Source organism: Gavia stellata, chromosome 2 (assembly GCF_030936135.1).
Source record: "Gavia stellata isolate bGavSte3 chromosome 2, bGavSte3.hap2, whole genome shotgun sequence".
Lineage (NCBI taxonomy): Eukaryota > Metazoa > Chordata > Aves > Gaviiformes > Gaviidae > Gavia > Gavia stellata.
Window position 1 is genome coordinate 3,764,396 of NC_082595.1, and position 26,053 is coordinate 3,790,448.

Here is a 26,053-nt window from a genome sequence, read left to right on the forward strand (position 1 = left end):
CCGCGCCGCCCGACCCCCCCGGCGGGCCCTCCGCGGCCGGGCGGCGGCTGCGGCGCGCCAAGCAGCTGGTGCTGGAGGTGGGCGAGGGCAGCCTGCGGGACGGCTGCGCCGGCGAGCCGCCGCCGGGCCCCGGCGGGGCGCAGCTGGAGTTCAACCTCACCGAGCTCTTCGCCTGGTGGCTCCGCGCCGGCGACGGCCGGCTGCGGGTGCGGCTGATGCCCGAGCGCCGCGGCGCCCTCCCGGGCAGCGAGCGCGGGCTCTCGGCGGCCATCCGCGCCGCCCGCCCCCGCCTCCTCTTCCACGTCTCCGCGGCAGGTGAGCCGTGCGTTGCATGCCGCGCACCGCGCCGGGCAGCGCCCCTCGCCCGCTCCCGCCGAGCCCCCGCTGCCTGCGCCCCCGCGGAGCCCCCCCCCGCCCCGGCGGGCGCGGAGTCCCGGCGGTGCGGTGTGCCCTCTCCGCCGCGGCGCACGTCCACCCCCTCCGCGGCGTAGCCCCGGTCACCGGCGGGTGCGGGGAAGGCAGCTCCCCCGAGCAGCCGCGGCTTCCCCTGACGGCTTGTCCTTAAGGGCTGCGCTTTACCGGTGCGACGTGTATCGAGGGGCTTTTGTGGGGCCGGGAGGACTATCTCGAAAGTGCTGAGGGATTCATCGAAATGCCGGGAGTTGGTTTGTGCCGCACGGCGGCAAGCGAGACCCAAAGGTTAAAGTGTCATTAGTCTGAGGACAGCAAGATCGGGTTCTTCGAAACTTAAAAAATACCGTCTTAAAGAGGGAAGCTTCCTCAAAGTACCGCAAGTGATTCTATGTGCAGGCAGACTTCAGGGAACAGGACGAACATTTCCAAGCTGGGGCTGCCCGCCAAATGTGTACGTTAATGCTACGGGCTATTGGTATCAATATTATTACTCTTCTTTAAACATAAAGGTAATGGCTGACGGACAAACCTGCAAGAAGCAGGTTTTCCTCTGAGTTTCACGGTTCTGGAACGGAGTTAATTTCTATCCCTTTTAAAACCACAGAGGATCCTTGGCGAACTGCGCTCTATCAGCTACAGTAAGACAAGAAGTTGTACATCTGAGGAGGCTCATGTAGCACCGGTACTTCTGGCTTAAAATTTTGGTTCTGGACAGCAGTGATTTGCAGTCAGGGTATGGGGCAGCTCTGTTACCTCAAATCAGGGCTCTGCTTTGGGCCAGTGATCAAGAGAGATTTCCATTCTGTGTGTGCATTGTACCGTTAACACAAGCTGTGATTCGGGCTCTCCCACTAAAATAATATAATACCTAGAGGACTGCAGGGCCAAAGAATTTGTCACAGGGAGTTAAGTTAGGTAGCTTTTATGAAGCTGTGCAGAAGTCAATGGTGTGTCCCTGAGTAGCCACCTACTTAATGGACCACAGAATAGACTTAAGTAAATTCACAAGAGGTGAGACAACTCAGTGCTGGGCTTTGAATACAAAGTTGGAGCAACTGATTTTTGATGCTCCTCTGAAAAGCTGGGCCAGCAATATGAATAAGTACAAACTGAACCCATCTCAGTCCTTGCTGCCTGAAACAAAAATCAAAGCAGGCTGGGTGTGAGTCAGTCTTACGCTTCCAGCTGAAGTGAGATAGATACCTGGGCCAGCTCTTCCTGTGTCAGTTCTGGCAGGGGTAACGCAGAGGTGCCATCTACCACAAGGTGGCTAGGGGAGGCCAACACGCCCTGCCTTCCAGCAGGTCTTGCCTTGCTACACTGCAGTAAAAAAAGAGTAATTAGTAAAAATTAAAGACACCAAAACCCACGGTCTCTCTTTTCTGTTTGGGGAATTTATTGTGAGTAGCAGTTATTTTGCTTTAGGGATGTCCCTCTTTGGCAGTGAAGATACAGCCTTAGCTTTTAATGCCATCTTGACTCCAGCGCTTGTAGCAGTAAGGGAGCTGGAGGGCATGCATTTGTCATCTTTAAGGATGAAGGTGTGTTTTTAACCTGGGTGAAGGGTATACGTGTGAACTAACTCTGATCCTGTGACTACAACGCAGATGGAGCTTTAACTAAACTTAGTAAAACCCACAGGCTCTGGAGGTTGTCTGTTGTCTCACTGTTGAGAAGAAACGCATGTTTTTCCAGGTAGATAAGTAGTAGTTAGCTTTGCCCCGGTGAAATCATGTTGGGGGCAAGGCTCTGCTGTTCTTACTGCAACACAGTCGTGCAAAGTCAATCACAGGGGATGCAGGAAAAGGAGGAGCAGAGGGAAGGAATATGGACCTCATTTACCTGTATCACAGTACTAACTTCTCCCAGCAGCTGTTCATAACCTCCTGTAAAAATCCCAGTCTCTTCTTGAATTCTACACCAAGGTTGCTAACATGCATAAGTTGTGTCACTATAAAATTGCATCTCTGCATTTTCAGCCATGACACCTTAGTGTAGTTATACTGTTACATGGCTTTGCACTGGGTTTGTAACATGGGTTTGTTTAAAAACATTAAAAATCCATTCTTTCTGCTTTGCAAAGGTGCTGCCTACGTGAACACCATGTGTCATTGCCATGCTTAAATTTGTGCCGCGTAGCCCTGCCGACAGCAGGATGTGCTGACACAGTGGTAACAGCATGAACAGCATCCACCAGCCCATAAGTGTGCAGATTCCAGCAATTATTAACACCATTGCAGCTGATGTGTACGGGGCTTAGCTAAAGCCCTTCCTAAGGCAACTGAGCCTTTCCTTCATTAGTTAAGCTAATTGGAAATGGATTTCAAACAACACAATCCTCCCATCAACAATGTAAAGCTGCTTCACTTATGTTGACATACTTAGCTTTTTTTTTTCTTTTTTTTTTTTTTTCTCTCCTCTGCTGGAGATGCCCAGGATTGCAGTACTTCCTAGGAAAAGATATAATTACCTTGCTAAATTATTTTCGCCAAATTCTCCTCCATGTGAATGGAGAATGAATTATATTTTAGGATGAGAAAAAAAATTGAAAGGGGATGAATTCCCATTGACTTTAAGGGTGACAACAGAGTCCTGTAAATAATGCTTTATTCTTTTTAACTGTAATACTCTCTGCTACTGGCTCAAAGATATTTAACCGCAGTGAACCTTTTCCCTTTTTAACAGCTGTTTATGTTTGCACAAAGCATAAAGCAATTTGTTTCCATGTGTTACTGAACAATTAGTAAAGGATGTACTTACTGGATTGCTGTTGTTTAACAGACAAACCATGAAGTTCACAGGAATTTCTCAGGGCTCTCCTGCAAATACTCTCAATGCCAGCTTTCACTCACACAGTCGTCCTCATGGGAACAAAGCACCCTGCAAGGACAAGCTTCCATTTAGAGAAGCTGTGGTCCTCAGCCCATCTACCATTCCTGTGTCAGCTTGGCCTTTTCAAAATCTGGTAAGAGAGAGTTTTCCTCTCTTGGAAATGCTTTCAGAATTAATATTGGCTTCTTCTCCTTCCCCCAGTGCTTCTCTGGGACAAAAAAATCAAATTCATTTCAATCATTTCTGTGGAAAAACACACAACAAAAAACGCAGAGGAAGGGAGGGGTGAGCTCGGAGAGGATCGCAGTGCTGCAGATCTCCCGTATTTTAGGCGAACCTCCCAACTGCCAGGCTGCTGTTGACATTGTGCTTGTTGTCTTTGGTTTTGACTGGAAATTCCCACCTTACCTCCAAGGAAACCTTTCCCAAAAGAGTTTAATCAAAACCAGAACATTGCCATGGGATACTGAACGGCTAGCGAACCTTTCTGTCAGGAGAGCCCTGGCCAGTTTTAGTTCTGGTCTTACAGGATTTGCTGTCTAGTGTTGAAACACGGTGGGTCTCTGTAGCAGTGTACTCTCTGGACAGGTTATTGAGCTTTCTTGGGGAAAAAAATCCTAAATTGTCTCTATATAGAGTCTGTCAATTAAAGAACTGTCAGAGCATCAGCATTGACTGCCCCTTGCATGACTGATCCTCTGCTGCTGGGCTAAAATTACTCCAAAATTACTCCCAGGACTTTTAAGATCAGATAGGCTAGCATGTGTTGCACAGAGGTCTTGTGGGGGCCTTTTTGGCAAGCCATCCCAAAGATAACATGGCGTGGGCAGGCATGGGTTTGGGTTAGTCCAAGGTGAGTGCTCTACACTCGCACAGGCTCCGTAGTGATCCAGAGCCCTTGCACCCTGACCCTGCATTGGCGTTTGGATTTTGTTCATGTTAACGTCACGGGTACCCAATCCACTCACTGTAGGGCACCTGAGCCACAGATGTTGCTAAATAGGTTTCTTGTGAGTTTACTCAGGAAGTTTAATAAGCTGAAATGGCCATAAAATAACTTCCCATGAGAACTAATTGCTACTTACATATGCAAAGGTGGGAAGCGTATGTTAAAAAGGGGCATACAGGGATGAAAATGAGTCATTCCTCCCTCTAAAGGTCAATGTACTTTCATTCACGAAATAGATTTAACATTCCAATTATATTTTTTAAATAGCAATGCATAACTTTTCATCCTCTGGCTAGGCGAAATATAACTCCTGCACTGTGGCCTTCATCTCAAATTTTATTAACTTGCCACATGTCTTCTCCCTGAAACTGTCTGCGTTCACTACATACCAATGCTATTATAATGCTGAGGCAATTAGGCTTTACATCTTTAGGGTACTGCTACCACACACCTGAACTCAATTGCAGGAGGAACCCTTTGCCTAAAGATTAGAAAGAACTTCAGACTAGATGAAAATGTGGGTTTGGAAGTGGACATTTTGTAAATGAAAATCAGAGTTCCAAGCTGGAAATCTGACTGTAGTAAACTCTGCAGAATTCTTTCCGCATATTTAGAGGTACCAGAATTTAAACAAGGCTTCTTAGTTATATTTTTATTTTGTTTTTTTTTTTTTTTTTTGGTTTTGCTTTTCTGCTTTCAAAGAACAAAGTTTGGAGTTGTGCCATACTGAGCAGAAAACTGCTAAAAGATGTCAGACACTTCCCAGTTGCGCTGTTTTTCTTTCATCCTCGACTGTATGCGACATCTGAGATCTGATCTTGCTCTTCTGATAAATCAGTGGCAAAACTTAGTGAATAAGACTGAAGCATTCCAGTAGCGCTTCTGAAAGGTTTTCTTTGCAGTGCCAGTGGTTTTTGCTCTTTTCCGCTGGGGTTTTGTGCTTTGCCTTGGCTATCAGACCAGCTTTGCCAGTCCAAACCTTAAGGACGGGCCTGAGTTGCACTTGAGTTTACTCTAGACATGAACTAGCGCAAATTGAGGTTTTCCTTTTCTACCCTTGGGTTGTCATGGGTGCCAGTGTGCCGCGTGTTGATTACTAGTTGCTAAATCACAGCGAATCCTAAGTGTGCTTAGGAGCATCTTTCCCAGTCCTTCCTGCCGTAAGTATTAGGACTGTAGCACCTCCCTCTAGACCTCCAGTCACTGGTGCTCCCCAGAAATGTGGATTTAGTCAGTCCACAGTGCCCCTTCTTGAACTGTAAATGCTTCTTGAAGAGGGAACTGATTGCCTGGTGATGGGTTTGCCTGGCTCCGTGGGCAGCACGATCCTTGGTCCTGCTGCTGTCCTGCCTGTTCCTGTCCAAGTCGCTTTCCGACTCCATCAGCCCCAAGAAAACTCATAGCATATGGCTGGTGGTGCCTTGCTCACTATTTCCCTGCTGCGCACAAATATTTAGGGTTTTGCAAATTTGTGGCCAATTATTTGGCAGATAATGTTAGAAATTATCCTCAATCTTTGAGTGGCTCACAGAAAACATGCCGTGATTGCTATTCCACATGGTTTTACTTGAACCAGAGTTATGCAGTGTTGCTGATCTTTGATGGGAGTCAGGATTATGCACAATGTTTTTGATTTCTAGGTCTGTTTTCTGCAAATTTTGTTTGCTTTTAGGCTCATTATTCTTATGAATGTTCTTATTCATAAGCATGTTCAGTAAAATATCCATAAAAAAACACCAAAAGGGGCACAAGTATCAGTTTATTATGTTCATTTTTTTTATTTGAATGAACATTTATGGCACATTTTAAAAAGATGTTTTCTCTAAACTTGCTGTGCTTTTATTTCCCCATCCTTAAAAACAGTATAAATACCTACAGCAAAGAAGTGCACTGGGAGACTTAAGTGCTGTGTTATACCAATGCAGAGGCATTCTTCAAAATCAAAGGCGGTTTTGCAGCGTCTGATTGACTTGTATCCTGAAGTAATCTGGTCATTTGGTTCGCTGCACATCCCACATGAACATTACAAGACAGGAAATAAAATCTGTGTTTGTGATAATGTTTGTGAATTAGCCAAAAATGTAGAAAAAGTGGGGGGAGATTGGCAGTATTTAGCACTTACTTACTCACAAAATTCCCAAATAAATGAGCCTCATCATAGTAAAGAAGGTACCACCTTTTCAATATATCAGTGCTAGCTCATTTGGGGTGATGGTGTTTGGGGAGTCCAAGTTGTCATTTTCTTCCCAAGCGGCAGCAAATTCCATGCTGTGCCTGGACATTTGGCCCTTCACTCCAAGAAGGACATTGAGGTGCTGGAGCGTGTCCAGAGAAGGGCGACGAAGCTGGTGAGGGGTCTGGAGCACAAGTCTGATGAGGAGCGGCTGAGGGAGCTGGGGTTGTTCAGTCTGGAGAAGAGGAGGCTGAGGGGAGACCTCATCGCTCTCTACAACTACCTGAAAGGGGGTTGCAGAGAGGTGGGTGTTGGTCTCTTCTCCCAAGTGACAAGTGACAGGACGAGAGGAAATGGCCTCAAGTTGCACCAGGGGAGGTTCAGGCTGGATATTAGGAAAAAGTTCTTTACTGAGAGAGTGGTGAGACACTGGAATAAACTGCCCAGGGAGGTGGTGGAGTCACCATCCCTGGAGGTGTTCAAGGAATGTGTGGACGTGGCATTGCGGGACATGGTTTAATGGGCATGGTGGGGTTTTTTTTTGGTTGATGGTTGGACTTGATGATCTTACAGGTCTTTTCCAACCTTAGTGATTCTGTGATTCTGTGATTCCTGTCTCTAATTCTCATACCAAAGCATCCACTTGGGCTCCCCAGAACTAGAGTACTGAGACTAGGAGATCTGCTTTTTTGGCACAAGTGATTTACCTAGCAGCAAACAGCAATTCAGGTTGCCTGCTTTCCAAATCTCTTTCTATCCACTGAGCCACAGCATCTGTTTCCTGAGAAGCCACTTCTGAGCTCAACGGGGCTGCTGAGACCACAGTGCTGAGCTGAGAAAGGTCCTTTATGAAATGTGCCACATTTGTCTTGCTTCTCTGATTCAGAAAAATTTGGTTGGAAAAAAATGTCACGGAAGCATAAATGCAGATTTGATAAGTCTGACCTTTCTTTTCTTCCGAACAATAAATGTCAGAAAGCTTAAAATGACAAGCTGGAATGGCTGGAGGTTATTTATGTGTTTAAATATTTAGGCAAGAAGCACATTTTGAGACTAAAGTCTAATTTACATGAGTATTTTGATTTATGACTGCGGCGACTGAGTAGCTTCGCTGGTGTCACTATCCTGCTTAACATGGCTACTCAGAAATTCCCTATGACAGCATAGATAGAACTTAGATAGCGCTACTTTCAGAAGCTATAAACTATGTCAGTTGTAGTGAAGGAGAATCATCTTCACTTGTTAGTCGTGTAGATCTATGACATATGGTTGAAGTGTTCTAGCTGTGTCCAGTAGACAGAGTTGGTGGCCGGCTGCAAAGACTTCAGACAAGTTTCTAACAGGCGGTTTAAAGAAAATCACACAGAATCACAGAATGACAGGGGTTGGAAGGGACCTCGGGAGATTATTTAGTCCAACCCCCCCCGCCGGAGCAGGTTCACCTAGAGCAGGTTGCACAGGGATGCGTCCAGGCGAGTTTTGAATATCTCCAGAGAAGGAGACTCCACAACCTCTCTGGTTGTAAAATGGTAAGCTCTTGTACAAAGATGGAATCGAGCATGGAAAACTAGGTACCGAATGTGAAGTGATCCTTGTGGATTGAAAACAGCCTATCAGTTAATATTTTGCATTTACTTTTCCTTTTGCCAAAGAACATCAGTAGGGAGCTGCAAGGGTAGCTGCAAGAATTGAGTTCTGCTTTGACTTCCAACGTTATTATCTTGCAGTATTGGGTCTATCGTCAGTGACTATAGCACAGAGTGAGCAGGGAGGAGGTGAGAATCACATGAGGAACTGGGCTCATAAGAGGGGTTGTGTATACACAGCTCTGCTGTTGACGGGTTGTATGACATGAAATACTTCTTGTGGCAGATACTTCCTTTGCAAAGCAAGGGTAATTTTGACTGCTTTTGAACTCTGTTGGTAGAAGGTGCTATTTTATGTGGATTACTAGTGCTTTTACTGTCTAAGGACCTCAATAAAGACAATAAGGTGCAGTCTGAACTCTCAGATTTTTAAGGGAAAAGCTGAAACAGTCTACCATATTGATTTATTCCCATCTCTGCAGCGCTAATCATAGGACTGCTATTTCATTCACTTCAGCGATAGCAAACTTCTGAAACTTAAAAACAGCATCAGTTTTGTTTGATGTTACAAGAGATTTTCTGTTTTTTCAAAAAATTATGAGCCCTGCCTTTGACTATTAAGACACCACCTGTCTTGAAGCCAAATGGTCAAATTTACATTTGCAATTTGAATACTTCATGAGGCTTTGGCCAGGGTTACTTGTAGCCCCACAAAACGTGAGGGAGAGGGGGATAGGCTGTGGTTTTTCTGCCTGTGGCCAGCTGGCCGGGGTGTGTTTAGCAGCTGCAGCTGGGCACCATCTCCGTTCACAGTGTGTTGCTGCAGGTGTTGATGGCTGTTGGCTGGTGAGGGCTGCTGAGCAAACCCAGCGCTGGCTCTCCGGGGAATGGAGAACATTGTGGAGACAGTGGGAGAAGGTTTGTGCTTTATGGTTTCCTACTTAAGCTATCAGAAATGAACACAGACTGGGGGATTTGAGGTTGTTTAAAACTTTAGTGGCCTGCCTGTGTCTTCTGGGATTACAGATGGCAAAGTGGAGACACTAGGCAGGAGCCTTTCATCTAGGTGGTTCTAGAAATGTGGGGCATCCCTTTTATAACTTGCCTCTAGCAACTCTTTGGTTCAGTTTGCAAATCTCAAAAGTCTTTCTGTGGTAGTCCGATGTTTACATCAAGGCAGAAGAACTACATTTCCTGCCCAAACAAGGGCATGTGCTGAATGCATTTTGGACTGGGATTTCCTCTGTAGCAGTGCACTGTGAAGGAAGAGGTGCAGGCTCGTTCTGCAAGCTTCTCCCCATTTTCTTTTCATTTCTCTTCTTCCCATTTGGTGAGACACTGGAATAAGCTGCCCAGGGAAGTGGTGGAGTCACCATCCCTGGAGGTGTTCAAGGAACGTGTGGACGAGGCACTCTGGGACATGGTTTAATGGGCATGGTGGGGTTGGTTGATGGTTGGACTTGATGATCTTACAGGTCTTTTCCAACCTTAATGATTCTGTGGTTCTTACTGACAAACAACTCTCTCTGGTCTCATATCTTACAAAACCTTGTGATGAAAGAAAACCATGACTCTATCTCTGAGTTACTAGTTGGGCAAAGGGAGGGAAGATGGTTCTGCGTAAGGTGAAGAGCAGAGAACGCTTGGTGGTAAGTGTAGGGGGGGAAAAAGCAGGGATGCTGCAGTGGTGAGAGTGGGAGTACAGTGCGATATGGCTGCGTGTGGATTCTTGTGCTGTGTATTTCTTGATGTCTGTTAGGAAGAGGTAATACTAGTCTAAATACATACTGAATGATGTGCATCAGTAGGCGTATCGGAAATGGTGTTTCTCCATATGTCATATTCCTTCTAGGACTTTTATGTTATTGAAAATTTCTTTCCAGCTCAGTTTTGAAAGCTCACGTGGTTCTTCTGAATGCAGCTGCTGTAGTGCTTGCGATGTGCAGCTGAATATCTGTGACTTCACCTTTTAGAAATCTGTGGTGATCCTTCAGAGCTCTGCAAGTTGCAGCAGACCTCTGATTACGACTTGTACATTGGCATTCGCCTGCTGTTTCTACTGGCCCATTAAGTAAAGGGCTATCTCAGATGCATCAGAATGTCTGGGCTTTTTATAGCCTCTTTCACGTTAAATTCTCGAAGTACTTTAAGCCTTATCACTCTGGTGACAATGCTAAGCATTATTACATCTATTTCACAGAGAGATCATAGAAGCCAGGGATGGAAAAAGCATTATTTGATTATGTTCGACTGCAAGCGCTGAATACAATTTTCTCATCTAGAATATACTAAATAGTGGTGTCTCTCTCTGCTTCAGCCAAAAGGCCAAGAAAGAACAAGAAATTAGAGTTGAGAGGCTCGGTAACTTGCTGGAAATACTGCAGCAGTTATTGGCAAAACCACCTTTGAGTCTTCTCTGCTCCACACTGTGTTTGCGACACTTGTCTTTCAAATAAGTCTGGTTTTGTCACATTCCATGCTTTTTACAATATTGTTTGCTTTTTGGTTTTGGGAGCATCTGTGATCTGCCATGCTTCTCCCTATCTTCAGACATTGCCCTGTGGCCTTTCCGTTTGTAGGGCAGCGTAAGTCACCATTAGAGAGCATGATGCAATGGTTATTTCTGAGGGACGTTTCATTATTGATGCTAATTAAACTTGAAACTAATGAGAAAGGATTACTTTTCAGGGCTGGAGAGGAGGCCAGAATAGTTATTATAGGTTAATTATTCTTCTAAAAGGCTCGGTTTAAGTAACAATTCATTTTGTCAACTTTTTTTCGTACGTTGTACAAGAGCCTTGTTTGAAGAGGATTCGAAATATAATTGCTGCACTGACCTCATCTAGCTCTCAATCAGTAATCTCCTTCCATCAGCAAAAGGTTAATAAAATCTTTAAGGAAAGGAATTCTGTGCCTTATCTGTGTGTAGACAATTCAGAATAGGTCTCCCTGCAAGTATTTCCTATTACCCTTCTGCATGATTTCCTTGGCATACTTTTTAGATTTGAAAAATGTCGTATTCCATAAAGCTTCCAAATTTAATGGTTGCTTTGCAAAACAGGTGCATTACAGAGGCGCAGAGTGAATCTAGTCAGGGCTGGCTTGAGAGCTGGCACATAAGTCAGAATCTGCTTCCCTTTGTTTTTAAAGGACTAGAGCCTGTGGTCAACTTTAAAAATCTCTACTTGCTTTACACAGCACTGGGGTGTCCGTGTGATGATTAGTATTTGCTGAGTAACTAAGGAAAGGAGGAGACGAGGCTCATTTTACATAGGAGCCAAGGTCTCTTTCTCGCTGGAGGCACTATGGCTTTTGGTGGCGAGGACACACACTGGTCCCCTTTGCTCCTTCCTAGCTCTTATGTTGTCCCTTTCTTCCTCTTGGCTCTTCACAGAGAAGAGTAATGGCTTCAGACTAATGCAATAATGAACTACAGAAAGGGAAGGGGATAGCTGGATTAGTGATACTGGGAGTACGGAAAGCTGAATAAAATATTTGTGGACAGGGAGGATATCGGTCTTTATTAGCTGTAAATGTTAGGGTAGCTTACGTGCTCCATTAACCATTTGCCTGATGCCCGATGCCCTCTGTCAGGGCACCTGCTTTGCGGATATGGAGCTCCTGAATGAACATGAGGGCTGTGAAGGCAAATGTCCAGGTGATGCTGTGAGCAATAAGGGCTCAAATGGGTGGTGGGAGGTTGCAGCTTAGGAAAGCCCCCGAGTGCTGGGGTGATTTACCTACTAAGTGCACATTACAATCTGAGGTGTGACACAGTGCTTTAGAAGGATGGCATTCACCAGTGCTGAGTTCAAGAAAAGAATTGCATCCTCCATCTGGGAAGTGGTATCAAGTTCAAAGATAAAACATCCTCCGAGTAATTACTTTTGCCACAGGACTCTGCTTAGGCCAGCTCGTAGGATTTTGGATAATATTTGAAGTGCTGAGTCCCTTTTGTGGTTAAGGTTTTAAATCACACAAAGATTGATCAAAAGCCCAATGTTTCCTTCTCTGCCTTGTCAGCCTACTGTCCTTTATCTCCTGAAACAAAGCAGCATTAACTTTTAAGATCTGATTCAATAACATTTTATGGATAATAATTATGACTGAGATTAAACCTTCAGCAACCAGTCTGTATGGAGACTTAATGTATTGAGGTTTATTACCAGTGTAACCTATCTTTTTACATCGGTTGTAAAGCAGTATCAGCTATACCGGTAAGAGGAAAAAGAAATATCAAGGAGCTATTTGCCTCTACTTCTCTGCAGGGTGTTCGTATGCTTGCCACTTAATATTGCGAGCACGGTAGGAGTTTGCTGGTGAAGAGTTGTTGTTTACAGAGTCTGTTTGCACAACTGCAGAGTTGTGATGAATGAATGAATGAGTGAGTGAATGAGCTACAGCAATCCTGTGCTGGGAAAAGGAATCCATTAGTGGATAGACCCTGGACACCAATTGATCATCCTTTCCCTTTTAATAGTAAGTGTGTGAATTCAAAGTTTTTAGAGATGCTATTTAGAGATGAGCTCCACAACTTTCTCTGAGGCTTATCCCAATAATGGAGGTTCTTGAATGTGTGAAACTTATTTAGACACCCCATATTAGTGATTTTTGGTTTTTTCCCCCCAGAAGTTTCCCAGTTTCCCTGATCTTATCGGGACATAGTTGTATGTATACATGTCATGACTGTTTATGGAAATGGTCCCTGAACCAAACTGAAGACCAGGCTGAGCAGAGGAAAGCTCTGGTAGTTTCAAAGTTCTGAAGTGCTGTGCAGAGTGGTCTAATATAAATTATAATATAAGAAAGGAAACTCACCTTAGTTTCTGTACAGGGTCGACACAGGAAATTCTATTGCATTGGCACTGAAAAAGTCACCTGAAGGACCCAGGACTGGGTCCTTGCTCAGCTGAACCTTGTGATGTTCATGCATCATTAACTGTAACTGTACTATATAGTTACCTTTTTTGCCTTGCTCCTCCTTATAACTTTCTGTTTAAGGGAATCTACCTCCTTGGTAAGTTCAAATAAGATGCTGTCTGCTTGTGTCCTTTTTGCCTTTTTGATGGAAAAGCAGAAGGGAATTCTAAAGTGCTCTGGGAGCTACACGGAGGCCTTGCTTTGACATCTCTAAATATGTGAGTAATGGGGTGCTTAGAACTGATTTTACGTGTGATGGATGCTCAACAATAAGGAATCAAAAATTGTGGGCAGCAGAGCTTGTAGAAGAGAGCTGCTCAGCAAGATTAATGGGAAGGGAGACCTTTGGTGTAATGAAAGACACAGTTCAGGCTTGAAAACAGACAATGACACACTAGATCGAGTCTTGAGGAGATGGACAGTCAGGTTTCCTCTGCAGGCAGTAATGCTATGCATTCACAGAGCCCCTTCCCAGGTAGGAAACACAGAGCAGTTGTGAGACAAATGCACTGTAATTCTCACTTCATCCACAAGTGAGTACGCTGGTACCACAAGGGATCAGATTGTGTAAGGGTTATCTGTCAGGCTGGTGATAGGGATGTTGAAGGAAACTTAGAAATTTCTTTTTGTTCTAAAAAAATGCGAGCCAATGAGAAAAACAGGATGAGACTGCAGTAGAACATAGCTGGGTCTGAGCACTGTAGGGTTTATTTTACAACCAAAATACAATTCTTTTAAGTATCTCACTGAGCACTTGGTGGAAGGTTGAGGCTGAAGTCAGTGAGATGCTCCTTGGATTTCATCTAGCCAGATTTTCCTATACAAGTGAAACACAATTAAAAAACCAACACCTAGGTGCCCTTTCAGTTAGATAGTTAATAACAGTTTAAAGGTGTATTTTATTACTAGTAGAAATATCAGGTTTAAAAGACAACAAATAACTCAGTATTTTTATTGGAAATAATAATAAAAAAAACCCAACAGGTGAAAGTGTAGCTCATTTATCCAGCTCACTGTAAGTTGCAAGCTGTTATTAACTCTGGGTATCATGACTAAGGGGGTATGAGCGGGGAGCAGAATTAGCAAAATGTTAGTGGAGCTGGCTACAGGATTATTATTACGACTGCAACTGTTACTCTCTGTCTCTGACAAGGATAATAGTGTGTGGAAATGAAGCCAGCAAACATGTAAAATTCATCTAAATATAGAGGACAAACCAGCAAATAGTAACTGGACCAGTAATCAGATGCAGAAGGCCTTATCTGTAAGCACAGTGGCTTGAAAGATGGCAATGCTGGTAGATAAACATTAAGAGAACTACGAAGCTGAGAATAAATAGAGCAATATCCTCTAAACAGTAAAGAGCTGGAGCATAAGACCCTGGAAAGACATTCAGGACTTATTGCTTGAGAAAGATCCCTAAAGCTGTCAAGCAGATGTGCAGCTGGTAAGTAGATGACTTGCTGGGACGTTGTCTGAAATGGTAGAAGAAATAAATCAAAGGGGATTGCATTAGTGTAACTGAAGGCAGTATATTACTTTGCTTTGAAGTATAGTGTCCTGTGGAGAAAGCAATGACTGTCATCCCCTAAGAATGATCAAACTGAGCAGAGACAAGTCCCACATTTAGGCTGTAGCATAGGCAGGTGTTTCTCTTCTGTGCAGTCATAATTTCCAGGTTTTCTTGAAGGCCTTGGCCTGGAGTTTGGTGGGAGGCATAAGGGGCTGATCCTAAGCCTACTGAAGCCAATGGTATCTTCCCATTGTACATCTACTCCACTCTCCTGCTCTCAGGTTCGGCCAGGCTGGGAGAACCACCTTTCCTGCTCTTTGCTGGCAGACCATCTGCTGTGAGTGCACAGGGAAACACAGCACACCTCATTGTTTGCGTCAGAAGATAAGCAATCGAACAACCTGGTTTAGTGTCCCTGCCCATGGCAGGGGGGTTGGAACTAGATCATCTTGAAGGTTCCTTCCAACCCAAACCATTCTATGATTCTTTTCAATCTGGCATTTTTTGTCAGCACTTAGTCTAGATAGTAAGCCAAAGAAGACATCGGTGCTAAGTTTAGTGACCAAAACAGTATTGTCTGTGTTGTCCTTGTACAGGCCAAATGAGCATGTGAGATGCTGAGAGCCCTTGTTATTGAATTCTTACTATTTTGTGGAAGGGATTTTTGGGCATAAACTGTTCCACTGTAGTATGGGTATTAGCCATTAAACACCTCTTGCTGTGGCCAACTCTTAGACCTTTGGCTTCCTATGTCTGGGTTTTCAGTTGAATGAAAACAAGGGAAGCATCAGCCCAATGAGGGGAATGAAGGAGTAATGGCATCCCAGTGCAAGCAAAGGGAAAAACATCAGCTCTCCAGAGTCCAGCGGCAGGAGGAAAGCACTCATCAGGGCTGTCAGAATATACCTAAAGAAATGGAAGGTTCTCATAGACACCTCTTAAACTTTACATCCACTGTTTATTAAGCATGGCAACTCTGAAGACCTAGTTTCAAGTTTTTTACCTTTTCTTAAAATGAAATTACGTTTGATTTACGCTGAGGTACTGTACAGCACAAACAGACCAGGTGGGCCTCCTAACTGAGGATAAGCACCCTTCCCCTTTTCTACCCTGTCTACGCTACTGTGGTCATGCCTTCATGGTAAGGCACTTTTACATGGTATCCCAGACTTGAAATTTAAAAGGTTAACAAATGTGCCCTTTCTACCCCATGAGGAAGTTCTAACATTATTTCAAATACACTTTTGTCACTTAGAAGTGTGAAAATAAGTTATTTTTTAAAGAATAGGGTAGAAGGATTGGAAGGGGGGAAACGAGGCAATATCCTTTCTGAAAAGAAAAAGTCCACTAATTTGAGATGTCCATCTGGATGGAGAACACCACTTTTTACTCAAGAAGGGACAGAAAATGCCTTGTTCCTGCCTCTAAAATCTGTTCCAAAGTATCAGTGACGGTCAAACCCATCTGCAAAGATAAACAGCTGAAGTATGATCTTGTCTCTTATCATGTCTTTTATCATCACTCTCATCCCTTTCCCTAGAAGCACTTGGGGATGATGGACTGGGGTCCAGATTAAAATGCTCAACGAAAGGAAAAATAATATGAGGGTCAGACTAGATTATATTAAAGTTACATCAACAGAATTATTGGAAGAAAGAGCAGGCAAAGTACCTAAAACATGATGAAAACTCTTACCCAAACTAGTTTACAACAAACATGGAAGTGCCTTCTAATCTCCTGTGTTAGTTCAAGCTAGAATAATTCAGAAATACTTTTTTCCTAGTCTCTAAACTGGTCCAACGATTGTTCCTTTGGGGTAACATCCTGGGAAACGTCTGTTTTATTCATAGTTTTGATTTCCTGGCAAGACCAAGACTACTCTCTCATGGGTGCACTGTGAGACATCTTAGACAGTATAAACTTCTATTCTGCCTCAGGATTTTCACGCTGATGCTCTAAGAAGAAAAGCTTTACATGGTGATTTTTTGAGCTGCTCCAGGCACATCCCTAGCCTAGCAATGAAAGCCTGGCTTTCAAGGTAGCTTTGAGAACATGTTTCTCTGTCTAGAGCCTCATCACTGACCTCCTGATCCTGGTCACTGCTTCACTAAAGCCTGCCTTCAGATCCTCATGGTCACTTCCATTATCATAGAGTCATAGAATAGTTTGGGTTGGAAGGGACCCTTAAAGGTCATCTAGTCCAACCCCCCTGCAATGAGCAGGGACATCTTCAACTAGATCAGGTTGCTCAGAGCCCCGTCCAGCCTGACATTGAATGTTTCCAGGGATGGGGCACCTACCACCTCTCTGCGCAACCTGTTCCAGTGTTTCACCACCCTCCTTGTAAAAAAATCTTTGAATGATTGTTGTGTCTCTTGAGGACAGAATCCAGCAAGGTCTGGGAGCAGTTCTGTTTTCTCAGGGTAAAACGCAGGTATCTCTTGCCTCTGTGTAGCATCTATCGTTGGTACAGGTTGCTGGGGTCACACACACAGGGAGTTTCAGCTGTTCCTTTCAGTGCGTGCCCAAGGACAGGGAGGGCGCTTGACTTTTGGAGCTACAGGTTCATGAGGGCGCAGTTTTGAAAATCACCTCTGTAAAAAGTTGCAGGTAAAAGGTCTTCTGGATCAGAGCAAGAGCTGGAGCTAGATCTGCAGAGGGGCAAGTTCATCTCTAGTGGTCTGAATCTCACCCGCCTTACATGCAGAGACCAGTTGGGTTTTATTTGCCAGGCAAACCCGTTTGTCTGTTTTTAACAGAAGCCTCTCTGTTAAAGCCTTTTTTTTCTATCTGAGCAAGCTAAATACTGTGCTATGATTCTGTACTACAGCAAACAGGAATCCCTTCCCAAAACAGCCTCTTCCTCTAATGAGGCCGGTTGTGGTGGAAGTTGTACCTTGCTGTGACTGACAATGTCATGACTTGGTCTTACACAGATCTGCCTTGATGCGATTTCCTCCACAGGTTCCTTCCCAAGTCCTATTTTTTATATTGCATTTCTGAACAGGTAACTCTTCTCTCAAAGCTACTCCGTAAAAGCAGCATGCAGCAGTTCCTCCGAGTAGCGCTAAATCTGTGACAAGGGAGGTTCCACAGCAAGGTGATAAACTACTGGCTTGTCAAGTTTTTCCTGGCCAAATGGAAAATGAGGCAGGCAGCTTTACACAATCACCCATGATAATCCATAAAATGAAGATTTACTGTTTTTTTTAAACTGATGTCTGGATGGTGAGGGACTCCATTTTTCACCAGTATTCATGCTTATTCCTGTGCTATTCAATAACAGAAGATATTTACTAAAATATTAAACAACTAAGGTTTCACTTGTTAACCATTTTCCTTGAAATGCAGTTTTTAAAAGCATTTATAATTGGAGCTGTTGATAAGGTCAAAACAAGTAAGACTGACACCCAAGAAAATGACAAATTGCTGGAGTTGAGAGTGGTGGAAAGTGAAGTTTTGTAGCAGTTCCGTAGTCTTTCACGATCCTAATTTTTCAGTAAAATAATGACATCAGCAAACCTTGCAATCTTGCTGAAGTGGTAGGGAATAGAAGCGAATTTGGCTTTCTCCTGAGGTGTTACACTGAATAGGTTATGCTGTAATGTGTGTCATTGGGGAACATCTTTGATATTGCAGGGCAGATAAGAAACTCTGACCTCCTGTTTTCTTTAATCTTAGAACAGTTTGTGTAGTTCACTTTGTTCTTTTCCTCCCTCTTTTTGGGGTCTGAAGTAACTTACTTGTTAGTGCTGATAAATGCATGCCGCTACCCCAGTTAAAGCCAGCAGCAAGTCACAGCCTGGTACACCTGCCAGGTCAGTGCTTGGCAATGGGTGACAATGGGTGGCATTGCCAGCAGTGCTGCCGTAGGCTTATGCTCTGGCAACTGAGCTTCCCCAGGTTGCTAAAGCTCTTGTGCCCCAGTTGGAACTGTATGTCTGTAATAAAACGTCAGGTGAGTGGTACCTGAAGATCACGGCTTTCCATTCTGGATGAGATGTGAAGTGCAAACATCTATACCATTACAGTTTCTCTTAGGAGCTGCAGGTCAGTTTCTTGGCACACCAAAAACTTTAACGAGTTTTGTCTTCACCGTTCCTAAACAGGTCCAGAAGTCCCTTCCAACCTCAACCGTTCTGTGACCTGTGACCGCAGACATCATCAAATAGGATTTGGCCAGGCTTATTTAGGGCAGGTTGAGCTGTGCTGTGTTAATCAGTGTTACCCTGCAATACATGTTCTTAACTCTATTATTCTTTTTGTGAATGCCGGCGATCTGAGCATCTCTGCTTGGAATATTATGCTCAGATTTATGGTACTCTGCATATGTGATTGCTCACCACACGCATCAGCAGGATAAAGCAGTGTCTGTCATTAGGAGAGTGACAGGTTTCTGATGAAATCATCGAATCCCGAGTCATGCATGAGTTCTCTAACTGCTTTAGGGCACAGCTTGGGTATCTGGTTGTTATATGGGACTAGTATTTGGTTCACTCACGGAGGCAGCAGGTCAGCCCATTGACACCTGCCCGCTCTGTTAGCAGAGCAGTGAACCTACTGCTGTTTAATATTTGTATGATAATACAACAAGGTTGAGAATTGAGTTATAAAATGCAGGTCACTCGGCAGATGCAGCAGTCAGTGAGAGAGCACAAGGTGCCAATGAAACGATTCAGAGCAGCAAGTGGGGGCATTGCAGCTGTTTGTGCTCTAATTGCATCTCTCCAGATGTTCCTGTGATGTGTGGTAGAAGCCAAGCAGTCTCTAGACATAACCATATTTCAATGTTCAGCTTTCCGAACACTCTTCTGTGGTCTGTAGAGAAGGGAGAATTTAAGGACTTAAGCCATTTCATCTTCTGCACTGTCAACTAGACTCTGTCATTCTGAAGTAACATTTCCTGGGTATATTTTTTTTTTGGAGATTTCTTTTCACATTAAGATCAGCAAAAGCTCTTTCTGGGAAGCCTGATTAAAAATGCAGTTCCTCCCAGGAAAGAAAAGAAAATAACATTTTCAGCATCAAAAGAGATCACAAAATTATCATGAAAAAATGAAATTAATTTTGAAGATTATGCATTGCAGGAAAGTAGGTAAAAGTGACCTCAGGGCTTTCTGCTGTTTGTAAAGTAGTTTGCAGTTTTTTGAATACAGATCTGCTAAGAGTATAAGGGACAAAGCCTCTTGGAGAGAAGTGTCCCGTATTGGGATTAGTTTCAAGAAATTGATGAAGATAGCTAATTTCTTTGTGAAATTTAGCATTGTCTGTATACTTAAAAAAAAAAAAACAACAACAAAAAAACACACAACAAAACCCAAAAAAACACAACAAAACAAACAAAAACCCAACAAAGGCCATAAGAAACTGCTGTTTCTTTTCAGCTGCATGCTGCTAGCCTTGGTGGGAATGGCTTCAGATGGCTTCCAGCTGTATTGCCAATGCCCCAGTCTGATCCTAGGAGGTCATAGAATCATTAAGGTTGGCAAAGACCTGTGAGACCCAGCGAAGAGTACACCTGTCTAAGCCACGAGCCACAGTTTCTCCAGGAGAATACTGTGGGAGACAGTGTCGAAGGCTTTACTAAAGTCCAGGTAGTCAATGTTGACAGCCTTTCCCTCATCCACCAGGCGGGTCACCTGGTCATAGAAGGAGATCAGGTTGGTCAAGCAGGACCTGCCTTTCATGAACCTGTGCTGGCTGGGCCTGATCCCTTGGTTGTCCTGCATGTGCCCTGTGAGCACCCTCAAGATGAACGTCTCCGTAATTTTCCCCGGCACCGAGGTCAGGCTGACAGGCCTGTAGTTACCCGGATCCTCCTTCCGACCCTTCTTGTAGATGGGCGCCACGTTGGCAAGCCTCCAGTCGTCCAGGACCTCCCCCATTAACCAGGACTGTTGATAAATGATGGAGAGCGTCTTGGCAAGCTCCTCTGCCAGCTCCCTCAGCACCCTTGGGTGGATGCCATCAGGCCCCATAGACTTGTGGGTGTCCAGGTGGCATAGCAGGTTGTTAACTGCTTCCTCCTGGATCATGGGGAGTTTATTTTGCTCTCCATCCTTGTCTTCCAGCTCAGGGGACTGAATACCCTGAGGACACCTGTTTTGGCTATTAAAGACTGAGGCAAAGAAGGCATTAAGTACCTCAGCCTTTTCCTCATCCTTGGTGACAATGTTCCCTCACGCATCCAGTAAAGGATGGAGATTCTCCTTGGCTCTCTTTTTGTTGTCAATGTATTTATAGAAACATTTTTTGTTATCCCTTACAACCGTGGCCAGATTGAGCTCTAGCTGTGATTTGCCTTTCTAATTCCCTCTCTGCATGACCTAACGAGATCCTTGTACTCTTCTTCAGTCGCCTGCCCCTTCTTCTAAAGGTGATAAACTCTCCTTTTTTTCCCTGAGTGCCAGCAAAAGCTCCCCATTCAGCCAGGCCGTTCATCTTCCCTGCCAGCTCTTCTGACGGCACATGGGGACTGCCGGCTCCTGCGCCTTCAAGATTTCCTTCTTGAAGAAGGTCCAGCCTTCCTGGACCACTTTGCCCTTCAGGACCGTCTCCCAGGGGACCCTCTCAACCAGTGTCCTGAACAGGACGAAGTCTGCCCTCCGGAAATTCTTGGCAGTGGTGTTGCTGACCCCCCTCCTTACTTCACCAAGAATTGAGAACTCTATCATTTCATGGTCACTAAGCCCAAGACGGCCTCCGACCATCACTTCTCCCACCAGACCCCTCTCTGTTTGTAAACAGCAGGTAAAGCGGGGCACCTCCCCTCGTAGGCTCGCTTACCAGCTGTGTCAGGAGGTTATCTTCCACACTCTCCAGGAACCTCCAGGACTGTTTTCTCTCGGCTGTGTTATATTTCCAGCAGACGTCTGATAAGTTGAAGTCCCTCACAAGAACAAGGGCTTGCGACTGTGAGACTTCTGCCAGTCGCTTGTAGAACACTTCGTCAGCTTCTTCGTCCTGGTTGGGTGGTCTATAACAGACACCCAGCAGGATATCTGCCTTGTTAGCCTTCCCCCTCATCCTTACCCATAAACACTCAACCTTGTCGTCACAATCATTGAGCTCAATACAATCAAAACACTCCCTAATATACAGAGCCACCCCACCGCCTCTCCTTCCTTGCCTACCCCTCCTGAAGAGCTTATAGCCATCCATTGCAGCACTCCAGTCATGCGAGTCATCCCACCATGTTCCTGTGATGGCGACTACGTCATAGCTGTCCCGCTGCACAACGGCTTCCAGCTCCTCCTGTTTGCTGCCCATGCTGCATGCATTGGAGTAGATGCACTTGAGCTGGGCTATCGATTTTGCCCCCCGACATTGGCGTGCCACCCCTAGCCTCATCTCTAGCCAGCCTGGTTTCATCCCCTTCCCCTTTAATCTAGTTTAAAGCCCTCTCAATGAGGCTCGCCAACTCATAAGCAAGAATCCTTTTCGCCCTTGGGGATAGTTGAACTCCATCTGCTGCCAGCAGGCCCGGTGCCGTGTAGACCGCCCCATGGTCAAAAAACCCAAAATTCCTCCGATGGCACCAGTCTCTGAGCCACGTGTTAAGCAGGTTCGCTTTCCTGTTCCTTTCAGTGTTCCTCCCCACCACTGAAGGGATTGAGGAAAACACTACCTCTAAGTCAGGCTGTGGAAGTACAAACGCTGCTCTCCTATTTTGCTCTTTTGAGCTGGGTTGTGTTCTTCTGTGGTGGTATAATTAATCATATAGTGCCTGCCTTCCACTTGGGCCTTAACTCTATTAAGAAAATAGGAAAAATCTCGGGAAAAGGAGTCATTTCTCCTTTGGCCTTTTTGCCATTGTACAAAGGGTATAGAAGAGAGGATTCCAGTGGCTTCAAATGTTACCTTCTATATTGCATACAGCCAAAATTTTTTCAAACAGTGTCCTTTTTATAAACAAGTTTGCAGTCCAGACCTTTAGAGAAAAATGAACCTGGCAAGATACTCACCATTTTGTTTTGATAGTCTGAATTGTTTGCAAGACCTTAGCATTGAACGCTTCTCCAACTCCAGTTTTCATCTGCAACCTACCCCTCTTGTTTCCTCCTCAAACATCCTTTCAGATACACGTACATTCCACAGGAATAGAAAATGTTTATTGTTAGGAGCAAAAAATAATGCTGCTTCGCAAAGGCCCGTGTTTTATCAACAACTTTTATAAAGTGTGTCTTGCATCCTGAGGTGTGTCTAGCATTTCAGCCTGGAGCAAGGCATTGCATACCTGGAAGGCAATGGTGACTGTCTTTCCAGTGTCTTTCATCAATCATTTAAGATGAGTTGTGTAAAATCCAACTGACCCTTCTATAATAACTAGGGGCAAATAGCTTTGAATTGTCATTTTGATAAATTTTGGAGTATTGGCAGTGTTATGGGCTAAGGAGCCAGGCATCCAAGCCTTTCATCTGTCAGTGTCGTTATGAAATACCTTAAAAGAACAGGGAGAATGTGTCCTAGCTATTCAATAAATCTTATCTCCATGAATGAGTGGATTTTGTGTGGTTTCATAATCTACTGAACTCTAATAGCCTATATTCTTTGCTTCAAAAATAGCTGTTAGAACAAGGTGTTTGATGGGTCTGTGCATTGTTTTTCTGCAACGCCTTAGATTTTTTTATGTCAATGAATGACTTTCAATGGTGAATGCCATAGCAATTATTGACCTATGTGATACATGCACGGTTTTAACAATTTATTGTGTGATCAAAACTATTTTTTTACTGGATGGATGTCTCTTCCCTGTGTTTCTCTGTAGGATATAATACCGAAGGTAGGCAGAACGCTTTTCACAGCAGCATCACAAGGAAAAATTCAAAACTAGGTGAAATAATTTGTTATATGTGTTACCAAATAAAATGCTGGGTTTAGTGTTCTGTATAATACTTACCACTTGGCTGGAGCCTATGCTAATAATTTAGTGCAATCTAAGGACCTGTTGTGTTTTATTGTTTTCACCATTGACTATGTGTCAGTTTTAGCACAAATTAGAAGTTGAGTTCATAGCTTCACATGCCATAGTTTAAATGAAATGCAAATAACAATGATATTTGAAATTAAAATAAGCTTCAGTGATAAGAAAGGACAGTTAGTGGAAACCCAGTGACCTTTTTCTACCCACTATAATGGGATTTCACAGTGCTTTGAAAACTAGTCCTACCAAGTAAATGACCTCGGATGGGGGCCATTTTTCAATCACTACAAGACAGATACTTAGCTCTGGTGAGGTCTGACTCTTGTTTTGCCAGCTGTGTGTGTTACCATTTCTTTTCTCTTTTGAGAGAAGGCAGGTGAGGAGAGGAAGAGTGAAGAGAAGGTAGTGATGCTGCCTTGCTGTTAATATGTGTTAGACTGTCATGCAAGCTCATTTTCCAGACGCAGGATATCTCTAGCAATATGGGAATGGAAAGTACTGCAAATGCCAGAACCTGAGTTCGTACATAAGAATTTCATGTGAAAAGACCCTGGCTTCTAGCTAAATGGTTTCTAGGGTATCAGATTAGGAAGCAGCCCATTATTTGTATTCTATTCTGTGTAGCTAACTTTAACTAGACTATTAACCATTCTCCACAGTTTCATGTTGGGTCATCATGACTGCTCTTCAGTACTGAGGCCAGGAGACCAATGTCCTTATGAGATACCTTGTCCCAAAGAAGTTGCAGGAGTTGGGCAGAGGGCAGTGAACAATGCAGGCATCCCTGTAAAGAGATTTGTGAGCAGATGTGGTAGCGCAGGAGTGACCTGCTGGGCTGCCAGGTAGGAATGAGAGTTTCTGTCTCAGTTTTTGTTTCTTTTCTGTTCTGGGGAGATAGTAGAGCCAGGGCTTGTTAGTAAACTTCAGGCTTACTGTGCTTGTATTTTACGGCCGTGGTATGTATCCTCGGGCCGTGCGTGACAGAGGTTTCCAGGTACTGCCTTGTATTTGAGGAAAGATCCTGATTCTCCTGAGCATCTCCACATAGCACTGGTGCAACATGATGAGTGTCTTCTACCAAAGATGAGGTTCCCCCATGCTCTGAAAGCCTGGAAAAACATAGCACTTCCTTGATATGTACCTGGTCAAAACATCAGGGACAAAAATAGAATCTTCCCCAGGAGAAGGAAAAAAAAAAAAGTACAACAGTGTCATTTGAGAGGAGATTAAAGCTGAGTTTAACATAGCTTCATCTTAAGCCAGTATTAATTAATATAAACACAACTGTGTATATTTCTTGCACTAATTCAGCTTGTTTTTAACTGACAGCTTAGATTTGTGTGACTCTGTGCTCTCAAAAATGAGGCTGCCTAATTTGATAGTGAATGAGAAGTTCATGGAGTAACTTGGAAGTAAAGACCTGTTATTTTGAAGACAGTGAAAAAAAAGGCTTGACATGAGAGAAATACGAAGAGGCACCAGCAATATTCTGACAATGCTGATGAATGGCAGGTGGCCACAAGCCTCACTGCTGCTTTTTGGTTGCTGCTAGTGATTCGCAGGCAGGTGGGTGAGAATGTTAAAGGCCTGACACATGGAGTGACAGATACCCTTAGTGCTTGTGTGCACGGTGCAATGGCATGTCTTAAAATAGAGCCAGCTGCATGCATAATTAAGGAGAAATAATTGCAATGTATTTATGTAAATTATCTTGTGCTGCTTCTCCTTCCCCACTCCCCCCCAATGTTTCCATCGGGAAGGTCCCCTAGACAAAGATTCACCTGATTGGTGAGGAACACTAAAATATTATGTTTGGAGCAAGAAAAAAATAGTTGTTGTCTTTAAGAGAATAAGAACAACAAAAAATGAGAGAAGTATGTGGCTCCAAAGTATATAGAGTCAATGTTGGCAATCTGGCAGTTCATTACATGAACAAAAATTAATCTTAGAAACCTGCATGTGAATTTAGTGGTTCTGTCATTCTCACTGTCTTGTAACTCAGATAAATATCTCATATTTCTGCTAGCTGAAATTCTGCCTACATAAGCTTTTTTCATTCAGGCTGTTAGAATCATTCTGGTAATATATGACTGTGAATTTAACCTCATTTCTGTTTGTACTAATTATAAGTTTTATTGTATTTTTACTTTCTTTGAGAGGAACACAAAAACTCTATTCCGTATGTCATGGTTTTATATGTCTCCCGGATGACTGTTCTGGCTGCATCTGGAGTATTGTTTTCAATAAAACATTCTTTCACTCCCCTTTGCTCATAACCCCCTTTCTTTATCAATTGAGTAAAACTCTGTATATAGCTGTAACAAATTACTGAATTTCCAGATCACTGGTGACTGCATGCATCAGATTCAAAACCAGTAGTCAAGAAGCTGGTGGATATATTTCACCGGGTGGGATGTTTGTAGAATGTTTGCGTTGGCCATTCGCTCTTCTTAGTATATGATTGATCACTTAGCACAGAATAGAATTTTCAAAAGCTGTGATCCACCTTAAGTTCCTAAATCCTGGACTCCTTTTGCGGAGCTGTAACACAAATGGTGGCATGACCAGCTCCTGCCTCTGAGACCTCATTCTTGCTTTTATAGGACTATTTTTCAGCAGCAGCAAGGAACTGAATCGCTCTTAGCTTATGCAGTCTTTTTCTGAGACTGCTACGGAGAGTGCAAGCTGTGGTGGTGATGGTCTTGGGGAGCAAACAACTGCCCATTATGCTTTTCACTCAGCC

At 43.9% G+C, this 26,053-nt stretch overlaps 1 protein-coding gene across 1 annotated transcript in view; it reads left to right on the forward strand.

Annotated features, from left to right (window-relative positions):
* The first annotated feature begins 215 nt into the window (after positions 1-215).
* Positions 216-26,053, forward strand: part of ALK (ALK receptor tyrosine kinase) — a 319,863-nt gene continuing 294,025 nt past the window's right edge. Inside the window, exon 1 of the mRNA XM_059828041.1 lies at positions 216-315. Coding sequence (XP_059684024.1) covers positions 216-315 — 100 coding nt within the window. The remainder of the gene's footprint in view (positions 316-26,053) is intronic.